General features: G+C 43.3%; 1 protein-coding gene across 2 annotated transcripts; it reads left to right on the plus strand.

Moving 5' to 3' along the window:
• Positions 1–2,211: 2,211 nt before the first annotated feature.
• Positions 2,212–13,626, plus strand: LOC135446445 (NELL2-interacting cell ontogeny regulator 1-like). Of its 2 annotated transcripts, none has more exons than XM_064710193.1 (4): positions 2,212–2,344; positions 4,397–4,539; positions 5,950–6,038; positions 10,107–13,626. In XM_064710193.1, exons 2-4 carry the CDS (start codon positions 4,416–4,418, stop codon positions 10,176–10,178), a joined length of 285 nt encoding a protein of 94 aa, XP_064566263.1. In that variant the 5' UTR covers positions 2,212–2,344; positions 4,397–4,415; the 3' UTR covers positions 10,179–13,626. The 2 variants fall into 2 exon arrangements, with proteins under 2 accessions (XP_064566263.1, XP_064566264.1); XM_064710194.1 differs by having other exon boundaries at positions 2,214–2,344; positions 4,394–4,539.
• Positions 13,627–14,228: the final 602 nt, after the last annotated feature.

A 14,228-nucleotide genomic window follows, 5' to 3' on the forward strand; every position in this document is an offset into this window, starting at 1 on the left:
AAGATTACTTTCTATACTACCTTTATTTACTTACGTTCTATCCCTCTGCAAGGGGAGACCTCGGTTCAGTTACAAATTCCTCCTGAGGGGAAGGGAGGGACAGACACTGATCCCTGCTCTGTGGTGACAGTGACAGGAATGAGGGAAGGGCCTGAAGTTGTATCAGGGGTGTTCAGGTTGGATATTAGGGAAAGGTTTTGCCCCAGAGGGTGGCTGGGCCCTGCCCAGGCTCCCCAGGGCAGCGGTCACAGCAGCAGCCCGGCAGAGCTCAAGGGGTGTTTGGACAATGCTCTGGGGCACAGGGGGTGGCTCCTGGGCATGGGGCTGTGCAGGGCCCGGAGTTTGACTTTGATGACCATTGTGGGTCCCTTTCAACTCAGGACATTCTATGAAAAATGTGCTGAAATGGAATGTCTGCTTCCTATATGGAAGACCTCCTCCTTGGTGAACTGATATTTTCCACTTGAGAAAATTTTAGCTTCAGTGAAGAGAAAAACTGGTGCTTAACAGAGTGCAGAGTGGAGAGAAGTGAATAAAGAGGAAATGTTTTTAAAACACTGAAATGGAAGTTGTTCCTTGAAGGATAAATAGATCTAAGATAAGGCTAAATAAGAGACATTGCAATATTTGGTATGGGATGCTAAGAGCAAGTAATTTAGCATCTGAATGGCAGAAACAGATTTTAGAAGTTTGTTTAGTGGAATTGGAAGCCCACTGCATGGGTCTAGAAGAGAGATCAGTGATAACACCCAAGGTACCAGGACTGGCTGCTTGGTTTTACTGTTGTGATAGAGAAAGCACAGGATTCAGAACAGATTTACTAGGAATGATCAGGCTAACAAAAGGCATATATAGAGAGGGGGGGCAGGTAGTGGGGGTGTGTGTGTCTATAGGAATATCTAAGTTATTTATTAGGAAGACAGGCCAAGGTATGAGATTAGAGGACTGAGAGTGATCATGAATTAAGTTTTGCATTTGTAATTTATGTACAGGCAGATACTAAATCAGACCAAAAGGTTATCTCTGCAATGCTAAATCTTGTTTTCCCAAAAGAACAGTCTCTAAAATTTATTTTCCCCTGATTTCTGTTTTTGTGATGTATAAGGATGGCAGTACTATAATTAATCCCCTCTTGACTCCCCTCAACATCTCATGGATGTTGTAACTTCACACAGCAGCATAGTTACACACTGAACAAGCTGAGATTTTAGCTTTTTACTTACTTACCAGAATTAATGAAAGCAAACCATTCCTCTTGGGCCATACAGGAGAGACAGGTTATATAGAGCAAGTTGAAAAGAAAAATGTTAGCTAGCAATTCAGTCATAATTCTGGGAAGGAGTTTCTGCTTGTGAAAAACAAGGTTGTGTGCCTGACCTTGCTGGGCACAGAATGCCCCCAACTTTCACCATGAAATCATTGAAGGTTGAGTCTCCTCTGAACCAGGTAAAGCAAGTCCCTTTGAAGGTCTGTGTGTGCTCCTCAGTGCTGCGCCTGCCCTCAGCTGGGCTCATGCTCTCTGAAACAAGCACTGCTAGTGTCTAATTTGTGATGGAAAATGTGGTTTTTGGGAGGTGATGTAACCCCTGAACTTAGCTTTGGCTTGACAAAATCACTTTTATCATCTTCATTCCATTGTATCATTGCGTGCAGAACAAGTGCAGTCAGTGTTGTCCTGGAGTGCAGCTCACAGGGCTCTGAAAGGGGGATAGAAAAGAGGGGTTCTGATTTTGGGCTCAAGCTCCCTCTCAGAGTTTTGGTGGCTGCAGCTGCTCCTGGCAGCTCTGGGACTGGAATCACAGAATAGCTGGGAAAGCAGGCACGAGTGCTAATGCCCCCTGTAAGTCAGAACCATTCAAACGGCAGGCGGTGCACTGAGCAATTCCTCAGTGCAACCCCTGCTCTGTCCTCATCTCCCAAAAAGCAGCTGTAGATTGTTGTGGTGATTTTCAAGCTCTGGGGAAGTAAGTTGCTTGAACCAGGTGCCCCATCCAGCTGCTTAGACTGCAGGAAAACCACTCAGCAGACTTCAAGAGAGATTAATCAAATGGCCTGGCTTTAAAAACCTTACCCAGGGCAGGTGAGTCCCTGCTGGACCTTGCACTTCAGAGCAGAATCATCCTTCCCCAGACCTAGGCTACACAGCCTGTGCCTCTTTAAATCTGCGCTGCGTGCTGCAGTGCTCTGCATTGTTGCCATGGCAGAAATCTCCCCATAGTAATAACCTCTTTCAGAGAAGGTTAAAAAGAGACAGTGCACATGCTCAGAAATGCTGCACTTGTTCTCTTAGCAGTTTGCAGCGGCCATTTCAAAGAAACCATCACAAAGACAAGAGAAAGATCAGGTACTGATATTTTTTCCTTTGTTAAAGGGGGTGAATTTTCTTTTTCATAGAAGTCCGTGCACAGATCTGTCTCTGTTCCCAGCTGCACTGCAGGGAGAGACCACCCTTGTAAGCCTGTCATGATTACTCCTTGCAAATTCCCATGCAATAACTAAGAGGCAGGAGTCAGGTGTGATTTAAGATGATTGCTGCACTAGAGGAGCAGTTCTTCTGCAGTGGGGCTCACATACAAAGCTGAGCTGACTCTGGGGTGGGTGATGGCTAAGGTGCCCCAAAAAAGTTTACCAGTGTGTCTGTTTTGTTTTGTTGAACCTTTGTAGCACTCGTAGTCAACTCTGAAAATAGCCTCTGCTCCTGCTGACCAGGAGGCTGCTTCATCAGGTGCTTAGGTGCTTCCAAAAGAGGCTGGTGTTGTCCTAATTTACTATTTCTTGGAGACACTCTGCTGCATCCTATTGCAAAGACTGCTATTTTTGATTGTACTTGTTTTTATTGCAGATCACCATTAATTAAAACAGAAAACCCAAACCACTTGGAGTGATTTAATCCCTTTATTTTAGGGATTGTAGGGATTAAAAAAAAAAAAGGATCACATCAGATCTAAACAAGGGGTGGGACAGGAAACCCAATATGAGGGTATAGAAATTATATTACCCTATCTTTTTGTTGCCATGGATTCAAGTACATCTGTGACTCTACTTGTACAGGTTTGTCTCTTGCTTCTGAACCATTCCCTGCTCCTGTGTTTAGGTTGGGTGCACAGGCAGGGGATGTGTACAGTGCTGCTCCTGCCCTGGCTGAATTGCTGTTTGCACATGCTGCAAGTGTTCGTGCAGAGTTTGCAGCTCCACTTTATCTGTGTCTGTAAAGGTGGATTGCACATATTGAAGTGCAGTCTTGTTCTGTTCTGTGTTTGTGGCAAAATGGGGAAAACCCTTCCCTTCCCTGCCTCCCTCTACTGCCTTTCTAAATGTGAAATACAATCTGTTCTGGGGAGTGCTGTACTCTTGCATTCAGTACATGCAGATCTAATGCTCTTATGCAACATCTTGTGCTCAATAAGCACCAACAGAAAGAGGCAGAATGTTGTCCTGCTTTCCCACAGTTAGCTGAACAGATTTTTTATGTGGGTTTTATTGTATTGCTATAACTTAGCCTTATTTAATCTGTCTTTCTTCCATGTTGATATATAGGAATGAAAGGTAAACTTGGCTGAGCTAAGGATCTCCCTTGGATTGGGATCTCTAACAAGCAGCTGCAACTTGAGCCAGTTCCTTTTGCTCTGAACAGTTTACCTGTTGGGTCAAGAAAATACTTAATTGAAACTTATTAAAAATCTTGCCTCTGTGTGAAGGGAAACTGCTGCTGGACCAGGTTGTACCCAGGTCTGGGCATGGTGGGGCCTGGCAGGAGCAAATGGATGGCTGCAAATAATGGCCTGAAGCCCAGATTAGGAGGGGAAACAGAAGGTCAAAGAGTTTTGATGCATTTACCATTAGAAATTCTACCTTTGAATTTGTGGAGGTTTAACAAAAGTATTTCCTTCAAATACTTTCATAAAGGAATTTTTATAATTAGCATGCTGTGTAATGCTAGTGGTTACCTTTAGTTATTTCACTTGTGAAAAGATGATGCAGTAAAGGAAGCCAGAGGCCAAAGACCTTGTTTCCAGGTTCTGTTTCAGCCAGCTCTGTAATCCCTGAAGTTTTGATCTCAAAGTATAACAGTGAACCAGCTCCCCAGATTCATGTCTGTGACTGTGTAGTTAGAAAAAAGTCACAGACCAGGCAAACCATCCTGGCCTTCAAATGAAACCAAGGACACTCCAGGGACTTCTTATCTAGCGTAGGGATGTTCTCTCAGTGTTGAGTTTTATGTACACTCTGGAAAGGTACAGAGACCTTTTCTCCCTGCTCTAGATCTTCTGGTATTTTGTCTTCTTTCAGAGGAAGACTGACAAATCTTTAGCCATCAGGGACATTAACTTTGTGACAAAACCCTTGTGTGTCTGTAGTGTTCCTCACTAACTTGTTTATGTCTCTTGACCAGCAGAGAAGCACCCATTCCCAAGATGCTGGCACCCTGCCTTCTGAGGAGAGCCATCCTTACAGTTCCTTTGGTATTTTTGGTGGCACTACTTGTCTCAGAGCCTGTCAGAGCTGACCAGGAAGCAGGAACAGCCATCCCAGCTGAAAGTAAGTACCACCCTGCAGTCCTCTCCTGCAGCCCCTGCTGCAGTCCTCATGTTGCTGGACTCTGAAGTTTGCCCAAATAATTCAAACTATTTTGGATATGTCTTGCCTACATTGTTTTAAAACCACAGCCTGATAATCTACCAGTGTTGTTTTGCTCCTGCATCCAGAGCTCTTCACTCTCTTATCTTTGTCTCTTGCTTTTTGCTGAAACCTGCCACTGTTCTGCACCCTTTTTGTCCATTGTGTTACCCTTTCTATGCCAGAATCACCATGTTTGCTTTTCAGAGACACCACTGAGACTTGCTCTTTTTCAGCTGACATTGTCTGTTCATTAGATTTTGTTCTTGAGAATGTTTGCTGTTTTAAAGTCATGAATTTTTATTAAATTCACAGTGAAGATGCCAAGAAAGCATTTTGTCAACACCTAGTCTTGGGGCCTTCGACCACCTAATTCTCCTTTGCTGATCTGTGTTGAGTTTATTTTACTTTATAAACATAATGACAGGTCCTTCCATCAAGTTGTTGATGTGAAAAACTGCTGTCCTCTCCTTTTGTCCAGTGTAAATACAGTAGCACTGAAGTTGGGTACAGCAGTGATGGAGCAGGTCTTTAATACTGTTTATATATATATATGTGTGTATATGTACATATATATGTGTATATATATATATATGTTTGGGAGGGGTTTTTTTGTGTTTTTTTTCTGTCTGTCTGTCTTTGCTGTCTGTTAGGGCACAGATCTGTGTTATGTGGTGAACAAGGCAAAGCAAGCCTTGTGCCCTTCAGTCTGAGTGTCTCAATCTGGGAATGTTCTCTTAAACACTCCAATAAATCCAAATTGCAGCAGTTCTGCTTACCAGCAATGCCTGCTGATAACAGGGCATTTGTTTGGGCAAAGCTGTGTAATATTCAAAGTTAGAGGCTGAAGTGGTCTGTCTTTATGATATTGTAGTCAGTTTTATTTTATTAGTCTTCTATTTAGAGCCCACATTTGTTAGATTAGGAGATAAGATTTTTCTAGGGAGCAGGTTCATGTTTTCAGACTTAATTTCTGAAAAATCTGAAGATGAGGTTGAAAATGTACCCAGGGTTAGTGGAGCACAATGAAAGGCTCAAGTAAAGAGTTTAATGTTTCCATACAATGAGCTGTAGAAGGAAAAGTGGAACAGCAATGTAGCAGAAAGAAAAAATATTAATGTAAATTTGAAGTAATTCTTTTATAATTGAGAGACTGGGTGGACCATCACAGTAAACCAATTAAAATTACCTGGGTTGTTCAGTACTATCAAATCAGTACTCATTCTCTGGACTCTTTTTTGTAGCTCTTTCTGATACTCAGAATCACAGTTTACTCTTTCTGGTTAATTCTTCATGCCATGTAGTCATGATTCTCTCCTGAATCTCTCCCAGGCCGCCCCTGTGTTGATTGCCATGCTTTTGAGTTCATGCAGAGAGCTCTGCAGGATTTAAAGAAGACAGCATATAATCTAGACACAAGGGTAAGGACACATTAAATGTCTTCTTTTTTTTCCCTAATATAAAAGAAAATTCTGTGTATAAAAGTAGGTAAGGTGCTTGGATTTTTGCAGTGAGTTGTGCTGTCCTGTGTTCTGAGGTGAGGCATTTCACCTCTCTGTGCAATAATCTGTGGAATTCTTCTGCTTTGGGGTTTCAGGGACAATAGGAAGTATAGAAAAGTGTGAATTGACTGTCCTTCTCTTGCCAAATTAGAGCCATTGGTGCTGCTTTTCTCACTCCAAAACTGAGCACACCCCATTTTTTATGTCAGGGGGAGTAAGGTGAGAGTATAATTTATATATATTACCCAAAAGGGAAGAGCCAGCTCAAACAAAAAGTTACTAAAATAAAATACTCCCCGGCACATGCTTTTATCCCTGGGGAGAAGCTAAGGGAGGAAACATCATCCATAGAGAGTTTTTCCATTTCTCTGATTTCATAATGATGAAAAATGCCACAAAGTAGAACAGCACAGGGAATGAAACTTGTTTGTCTTGGAGTGAGCGCGCAGAATGCGCCAGGGCTGGCACCTCCCTTCCGTGGGGGATGTGGATCTGTCTCTTGCTGCAATCTGTGCCTGCCTGTGCCCCAGCTGCTGCCAGATGCTGCTGTCCCCGGAGGGTGGCTCTGTCCCCACCCCCTGGGTACCCCATGGCTGGAGTGCTGCAGACACACTCCTGCACACATTGCTCAGCAGAAGGCACTGAAACTTTCCTGCTTTTCTGATTTATGGTCAAAGCCTGTGAGCTGTTGTCTTTGAGGAATGGTGTGAGGTTACTTCAAGCAGGGTCCTTGATGGTTAGGTGAAAATACAAGTGCATGAATGAAGATGCCTTGAATTGTGACATTCTACAAAAAATTAAACAAACATTCCAGCAGAACCAGATTGGTATGTAGCACATTTACAGCTAAACAAAATCTGTTCAATAATTACAGGTCAAATATATTTTGGGCTTCATGAAGAAATCTTGCTAATGAATCTGCTGAGCACTTTATGCAGCCCAAACAAGATGTTCAGATTGTGCTGTAAAGTGGTTCTAGCACACCTCATCCTACTACAAACCTTTGAACTTTCCATCAGAATTTCTACATCTTGTTCTGGCTATGGCAGTGACCTTTATGAAACCTTCAGCTTGCAGACCAAGAGAAAAAATTTATAAAACACAGATATCCAAAACAGAAGTAGCAATAAGAACCCCAAAGATAGTAACTGAGTTTTAATAGTTTTAAAAAAATAAACATTAAAAACAGCCAAAGAGATAACATAAGGATAGAAAAAAAGTCAATTGAAATGAATGTCCTATTATTGGCTTTCAGACTTGTAGATTTGACAGCAAGCCTGAAAATATGATGTATTCCAATGAAAACAAATCTATCACTTCCTTATCACTTTAAAATCTAAATAATTGAATTCATATTGAAATCCGTCAGCTCACCATGACTGGAACAGGCCTATTCCAGTCATTAAGCTAGGAATTCTGCCTACATCTTCAAAAGACATGGAAATATTTAACAGTTGAGGACTTCTTGGAACTGTCTTCTAGGGTATTTAATTCTTACTTTTATTATTCAGCTGTAGCACAATTTAATGCAAACTGAGGGCTTTAGGACCACTGCTTTCAGCCACATATATTTCACATTTGACTATTTTAGTCTGTTTTGCTGCTTTGTGGGGCAAATATGCCTGTCCCTGAAAATACAATTCCTTTTGTTAATATTCCCACTGGAGACATTAATTTCCTTGAAAAACTCTCCTTTGTTTGCAGGCAAGATTGTTAGATGATGACTAAGCAGCTCCTAACTGTGTTGGAGGGGGAGGGATTCCCAAAAGCTTAGAGAGGAAATTCTCATTTAATTCCTCCTGCACATCTTACCCTGCAGTTCTGTTCAGGGGAAGCCTGTATATAATTTTATGGCACAAGAATATTGCTCAAGAGCTTTCACACTTCATTTGGCCCTGGGTTGATTTACATGGTGTCTCAAAGCAAACTGACTCTGGCATAGGTCACAGACCCTTTCATGAAGGCCACAGACTGGATCTCCTTCCTTTTCCAATCCCAATAGGTTTTTGTAACCTACCCTGGTGTGATGGTCCCTCGCTAATTGTCAGGCTGGCTGCATCAGAAGGGTCACAGACCCCTTCTGACAGGCTGATTTCTACACATATCAGATCTATTTACCCCCCTCTGTCCTGTTTTTTGCTGCTGGTGGTCCCTCAGAGCAGGCTGGAGTAGTTGTTTTGGCAGTGAGAATAACTGTGGGCAGAGTTTTCTGGGAATACCTGTGGTTCACCACTTAGCCAAAGTGCCACATGTGGTCATGGGCTGGGGAGAGGAGTCTTGTGCTGCTGGGAGGGAGCTGCTCCCACCACAAGCACTGCTCTTTATTGCTTCATAAACTGTCTGTGGTTGCTTGGAATGTTTAAAGCACAGTAAGCTAGATGTGCCCCTGAAAATAAAAAGAAAGGCTTGAAAATGTTATTAAAGATATATAAGATGGTAAGCAGCCTTGGGACTCAGCTCCAGAGATGCTGGCATGCTGTCAACCTCCCTTAGCCTCAAACCATGGCAAATGATGCCAGTGAGGTGGCAAGAAGGTGATGATTGAAGGTCTTTTCAATGATTAGCAAAGTCTGATCAGATCTTTTCAGTTTTGCAGGGCAGCTGAAACAATCAAAAGTGATACCTGATTTAATATAAAACCACAGGGTTGTGGTTTCTTCCTGAGATTTATCATCTGGGGAAAAACAAGCCTGAGCAGCAGATGGCTTTTCCTGCACTAAGGAGGCAAGTGCAGAGCAGGAAGCTTCAGCCCAGCTCTGCTCTAAGTGCCTTTAGATAATGTGGGTCAATGGATAGCACAGCTTTTAAAGCACAGCCTTTAATCACATGGCAACTCCATCTCACCCAGGAATTGCAAGTCAGGCAGGTTAAGGATGGCTTTGATTGGCATTTAGAGCTGGTGTTCTTCATAATGCCTTTTTTTCTGTGCCTAGCTTTGGTAGCTGGTTACCCCAGTGGGGATTAATTTGGTGAGTGGACTTCCCACAGCTACTGTGTCCCATGGCAATAAGGGGGGAGCTCTCTCTTGGATCAGGCTGATTTTCAGGTACAGCTTCAGCCCATGGTAGACAAACTGAGGTGAAGATATGATGTTGATGTCAAACATCTCTGCTGCATCCGGCATCTACTGAAGCAGCAAGGGCCCCAGACAGTCAGGAAAACCCAAGTGTGTGTGTATGGGCTAGAGAGGAAGGATTCCCAGATTTCCTTTCCCTGCTGTCCCCTCCCTGGTCCCCAGCCCTTTCTCACTCAGGAAGGCTGAGAGGGTGCAGCCTTTCAGATCATACCCAGCTCCAGCTCTCAGAAGTTTCCAATTCACTCTCGTTGCTTCAGAACCAGGAATCTGTGGGCAACAGAGATCTCCTGATATTGATGAGCTCAGTGGCACCCAGAGACTTCCAATTTTGTCAGTTTGGGACCCCTTTCCTTAAAGAAGTCAATCATCTCATTTTGTGTTTGAATTGTGATGGCTCTGTGCCAGCTCAGAACCTCTTGTCTGTTTTATTATCAGTAACTACTGAGTTTTTGTATTATCAGGAGAAAGTTAAAGAGAAACTAGAGAAACTAGAGAAATTATTTTCTTCACTGAGAGTGGGTCCAATTAAATTTAATTTTAAATTCAGTGTCTGGTTTTAAGTAAAATAAAATTTCTGACATGATGTGAGAGGGGTGGGGAGGGGGTTTAAGCCTCTAATGAACTTCTGAACTTATGCTCCAGTTTGTGCTGTTGAAATAAGATTGTAGGAAAGAAAAATGACTTTCTTCATGTCACAGGAAGTAATGTTATGTTGGTATACCAATTAATCCCACAAAAGCAAAATCATTTTGTAGAGTAGCAAACAGTAAGTCTGATTTTTACCCCAAAATTCACCTCATACCACTAGTTCCAAACTGGAGAATAAAAATAAAATGGACTTTTCTTTGGGAGCTCATTCATTTTACAGTGCTGACATTTGTTTTTTGTGATGTTGTTCCTCCCTCTTGCAGACAGAAACTCTGCTTCTTCAGGTGGAAAAGAGAAATCTGTGTGACTGCATAGCTGCCAATCTGCTGAACTGAACCCTGGAGACCCCTGAGGAGACTCACCTGTCCAGCAGTTTTTAAAATGCAGCTGTATAAAATACAGCTTAATGGAGTTCATGTGGCAAGCATGTATGCCCCAATGCTGATGAAACTGGGGCCTGTGTCTGATGTGTTTGTCTGTTCTGTATCTTTTTTTAAAAAGTACCCTCTTTTCACATCTGCTGGATTGCCAGTAAGGGCTCAATTCAGTAAATCTGTTACTTGATTTTAGGGTGGGGAGAGGGGAAATGTACCTGCTTTGATTTTTAAATCAGAATTTGCCAAGTGTAACCCCCAAAGATAATTTTGGAGAAATTATCCCTAGAGACATGTTTAGCTGTTTTTTGTCTTCAATATGCACACGTCTGTGGCAACTTACCCAGTTACATTGAGACATGCCACTGTAGTCTCTGTAGGCTTTGCCTGTGTATTAAAGATGATGAAGTCCTTTCTGTTTGTTGTCTGTGCTGTGCCCACCTTCAGGCATGTTGTAGTTCTGTCAGCTGTAATGGGCTGTGTGTCATGAGGAGTTACACATCTGCTGTTCTTGGACCAAAGCAGTTTATATCTGTGCTGAGCCTCCTGTTATCCTGCACAAGAGTATTATTTTCTTTAATTAAAATGTTTGGGTTCTTCCCCTCCTTCCTTGGGCACCCCATTCTAGTGAATTTCTGAGTAGCTTTATTTTAGCAGGTCAAATGGCCAGAGTGAAAAGGAGAATCAGAGTATGATTAGGCAGCCTGGCCAGTTCCAGCTGTGCCAAATGCTGCCACCAGCAACTGCTCAGCATCACACTGAAGGACAGCTCTGTGCAGTGCCAATAAGTTTCTTCATGAGTCTGTGCCTTATTTTGCTTCAAGTGAAACACAGGAATTAGGTCACACATATTTGGTCCATCCTGTGATGGGCTGAACTCCAAATGTTTTGGTTTTCTCTTGTAGCTGCTTTTGAAAACTGCTCCTTCTGTTTCAGGCAAGAAGAAAGACCTTTGTACCTGAAAACTGAGATTGTTTCATCCTCACCTCTCGCCCTTTATTCTAAGATTCTGTGTCCACTCACAAGTCTGAAATAGGCTGAGCACTGCCAGGAGGTGCTTGGAGTTCTGCTGTGCTTTAGAGCTGTCTCAAATGATTCCAGCATTAAGACCTGGCTTGGGAAGGGGATAGGACATCTGAAAGTAAAAATCTCTTCAGCTGAATTTGGAAGAAAGTTCCTGCCTGTGGGTGTACTTATATAAATAAATTGCTGTGACTTTGCTGGGAGTGGATGAGAGAGGAAACACAACTGCTGCTCTACCCCTGCAGCTGCAGGAATGGTAACAGCAGCTGGGGGAGCACGACAGGGACCTGAGTGCCTTCCCAAACCTTCCAGAGCTGGGAAAACCAATCCCTGTGCACTGAGAAGCACAGCATGCCCTTCTGTGTGTGACCAGCACACAGGCCAGCACAGAAGCCCAGTGTGAATGGGACACAGGATTCTGGTGTTATTTTTCCAAATCCCCTCAGGGAGCAGCTGTGCTGTGTTTCTCACCAAGTCCATTCACACAGCAAGGGAGCACTGGAACTGCTCATTTTGGGCTGCTTGGCAAAGCCAGTCAGTGCAAGCCTCGCCTGCAGCTCCCCTCCCAGAGGGTGGGAAGGGGCAGCAGTCCTTATCCAAGGCAGAGCACTCTCAGGATTTCTGGGAGCAAAGCCTCCTTTGGAGAGCTTCAGCTGGCCCTGGCTGCAGCTCAATGGCTTCTCAGAGCTCCTTGGCTTTTGCTGCACTTGGCTTGTCCTCATCTTGTTCTAGCTTGGCTTTGTTCCCCTGCTTTGCTCTGAACCTGTGTTCTCTCTCCTCTCCATCTCAACCTCCATTCCCTCTTCCATTCTGGTACTGCCCTCCCTCTGATCCCAGGGATTTCTCAGGGCACTCCAGGCCCCTCAGTCTGGTGAGTCTGGAGTCACTGCAGGTGTGGGTGGTGGGGCTGATACTCCCCAGGTCAGCAGCCCCTTTGTCCAGCTGGCAGCACTGCCGGAGCAATGAGTGACACCAATTCACCATGGAGCAGCATCAGCATCTCATTCCCAGGGAAGAGGAACTCACCTGTTCAGGGAAGACATTGTGTGGAAAGACCCCTTTTTACCTAAAAATGAACATTCCTATTGCAGAACTTGGAGGAAGTCCCAGAACAGCTCATTTTCAGATGAATTATTCTGAATTATCCTGTGGACTGTCCCCCAGCCTGGTGTAATCTCACTGGCTTGTTACAGGTGTGGACAAGAACCCAGCCATGTTTGCCAGATGGAAACACCTATAGATCTTCATGAATTTTTCCCTTGGTGATTGCACAGGCACTGGCTTGAACAAAAGAAAACCTGACCATTTGGAGTTCCTTCAGTTGCTTAGCTGCTCCTCTGCTTTATGATTCACTTTGTTGGAACTGGGGGAGTGAAACATGGGACAGAATTGGGCTGTTGACCCAGCCAGGAGGGGGACAGGTGGGGAAAGGGGAATAACTTTTTTATTCTCTTTCTCAGAATCTGAAAAATTTAAGTTTCCTTTCAGTCTGCAGAAGCTCAATACAAGCAGGATTTTCCTAGTGGTGATTTTTACATGCTCTTCTTAATTACCTTACCCATTCTCTTTTCATCAATTACTGTTTTATATTAATTCTTGTTCAAAACCACCCAAATGACTGGAGAGCAGCTAATATGCCACCATTTCTGAAAAAGCATTGGCAGGAAGGTGTGGGAATTGCACCCAGCAACGAGAATATGTGTTCTGGGCAAGTGAAAAGAAACTTTTGAAGAATTTGGATACGTAAAATCAGGTTTAGTATGACAGAGTGACAAGACTCAAGACCATTTTCATAGAGAACAAGAACACAGCAGAACCATATGAAGTGCTGGTAAGGAGCCAGGATAAACAGGAGCACTGTACAGACTGGGAACCTTCAGTCGAGTCAAGAGATGGCTGAGGAGGGTGACAGAAGTTTATGAAGCCAAAAATGACCAGAGAATGGCTGTTTGCTGTCCCTTTGCAAACAAGCAGTGGGATGCACTGGACAAAACCTGCTGGAGGCAAGCAGAGCAAACATGAGGATGGTGCTCTTGACCTGCTGTGTGTTCCAGTGCTGGAAATCTGCTGCTGTGCTTCCTACAAGATGTGCATTTTTTTTCTCCTCAAAATCCAAAGTTCCTGTTAAATCCAAACTATTACACAGAAATATAATGGGGTCATCAGAACACTCATGCATCCTTCTCACTGTCTACTTTGTCCTGTTTTATTCCCTGTTGTACATTACATGGTGCCTCTTGCTTTGTGGCTGTACTGAAAGCTGTCTGGGCCAGAGAAATGATGTCAACTGCACTGCCAGGTGGCCAATCACACCTTTCACACTGCCAGGTGACCTATCACACCTTTAGGTATTGTCAACTTATTAAATAAAAATCATGATGTAAAATATTTTGGCCTGTTGCTCCAGTTTCAAGCATAGCATTCATTTATATGGGTTTGCAGTTTAATCTCCATGTAGATATTCCTCAGCCTTCCAACTCCCATCTTCCTGTTCCAGCTGTGACTTTGTAGAGTTGGAAAGGGGCAGAAATTATATTTTCAACACCTCTAAATGCTTAAAGTTTAAAAGGTGACTTAAAGCATAAGAAGAAGAGTTCCAGGCATGGGTGCCATGAGAAAAGAAATGCAAATATCTGCAGATATTCTATTTTTACATCCATCTGCCTACACTTTTCCTTCCTCACAGTCAGGGCTGTCATCATTTGATTCCTGCTCTGAACCATGAACTTTCTGAAAACCTGCTAAGACATCAGCTTGTCTTCATTAGCCTTGAGCACTTCTTGCTGTTTAAATCAAAGTAAGTGACATTGCACTTTTCTGCAAAATTTAAGAGACAAAACTATAGACTGTTCTCTTTGTCAAGAGAGTCTGAAAATGGGGCAGGGCTGGCAACCCTCCCATTATTCTTCACATCTTCACTTTTCTTTGAGAGTCCAAATCAGCTGGAAAGACTGCTGCTGACTAGGGATGCAAGTTAGACCCTTCCAC

This window comes from Zonotrichia leucophrys, chromosome 4, assembly GCF_028769735.1.
Source record: "Zonotrichia leucophrys gambelii isolate GWCS_2022_RI chromosome 4, RI_Zleu_2.0, whole genome shotgun sequence".
NCBI lineage: Eukaryota > Metazoa > Chordata > Aves > Passeriformes > Passerellidae > Zonotrichia > Zonotrichia leucophrys.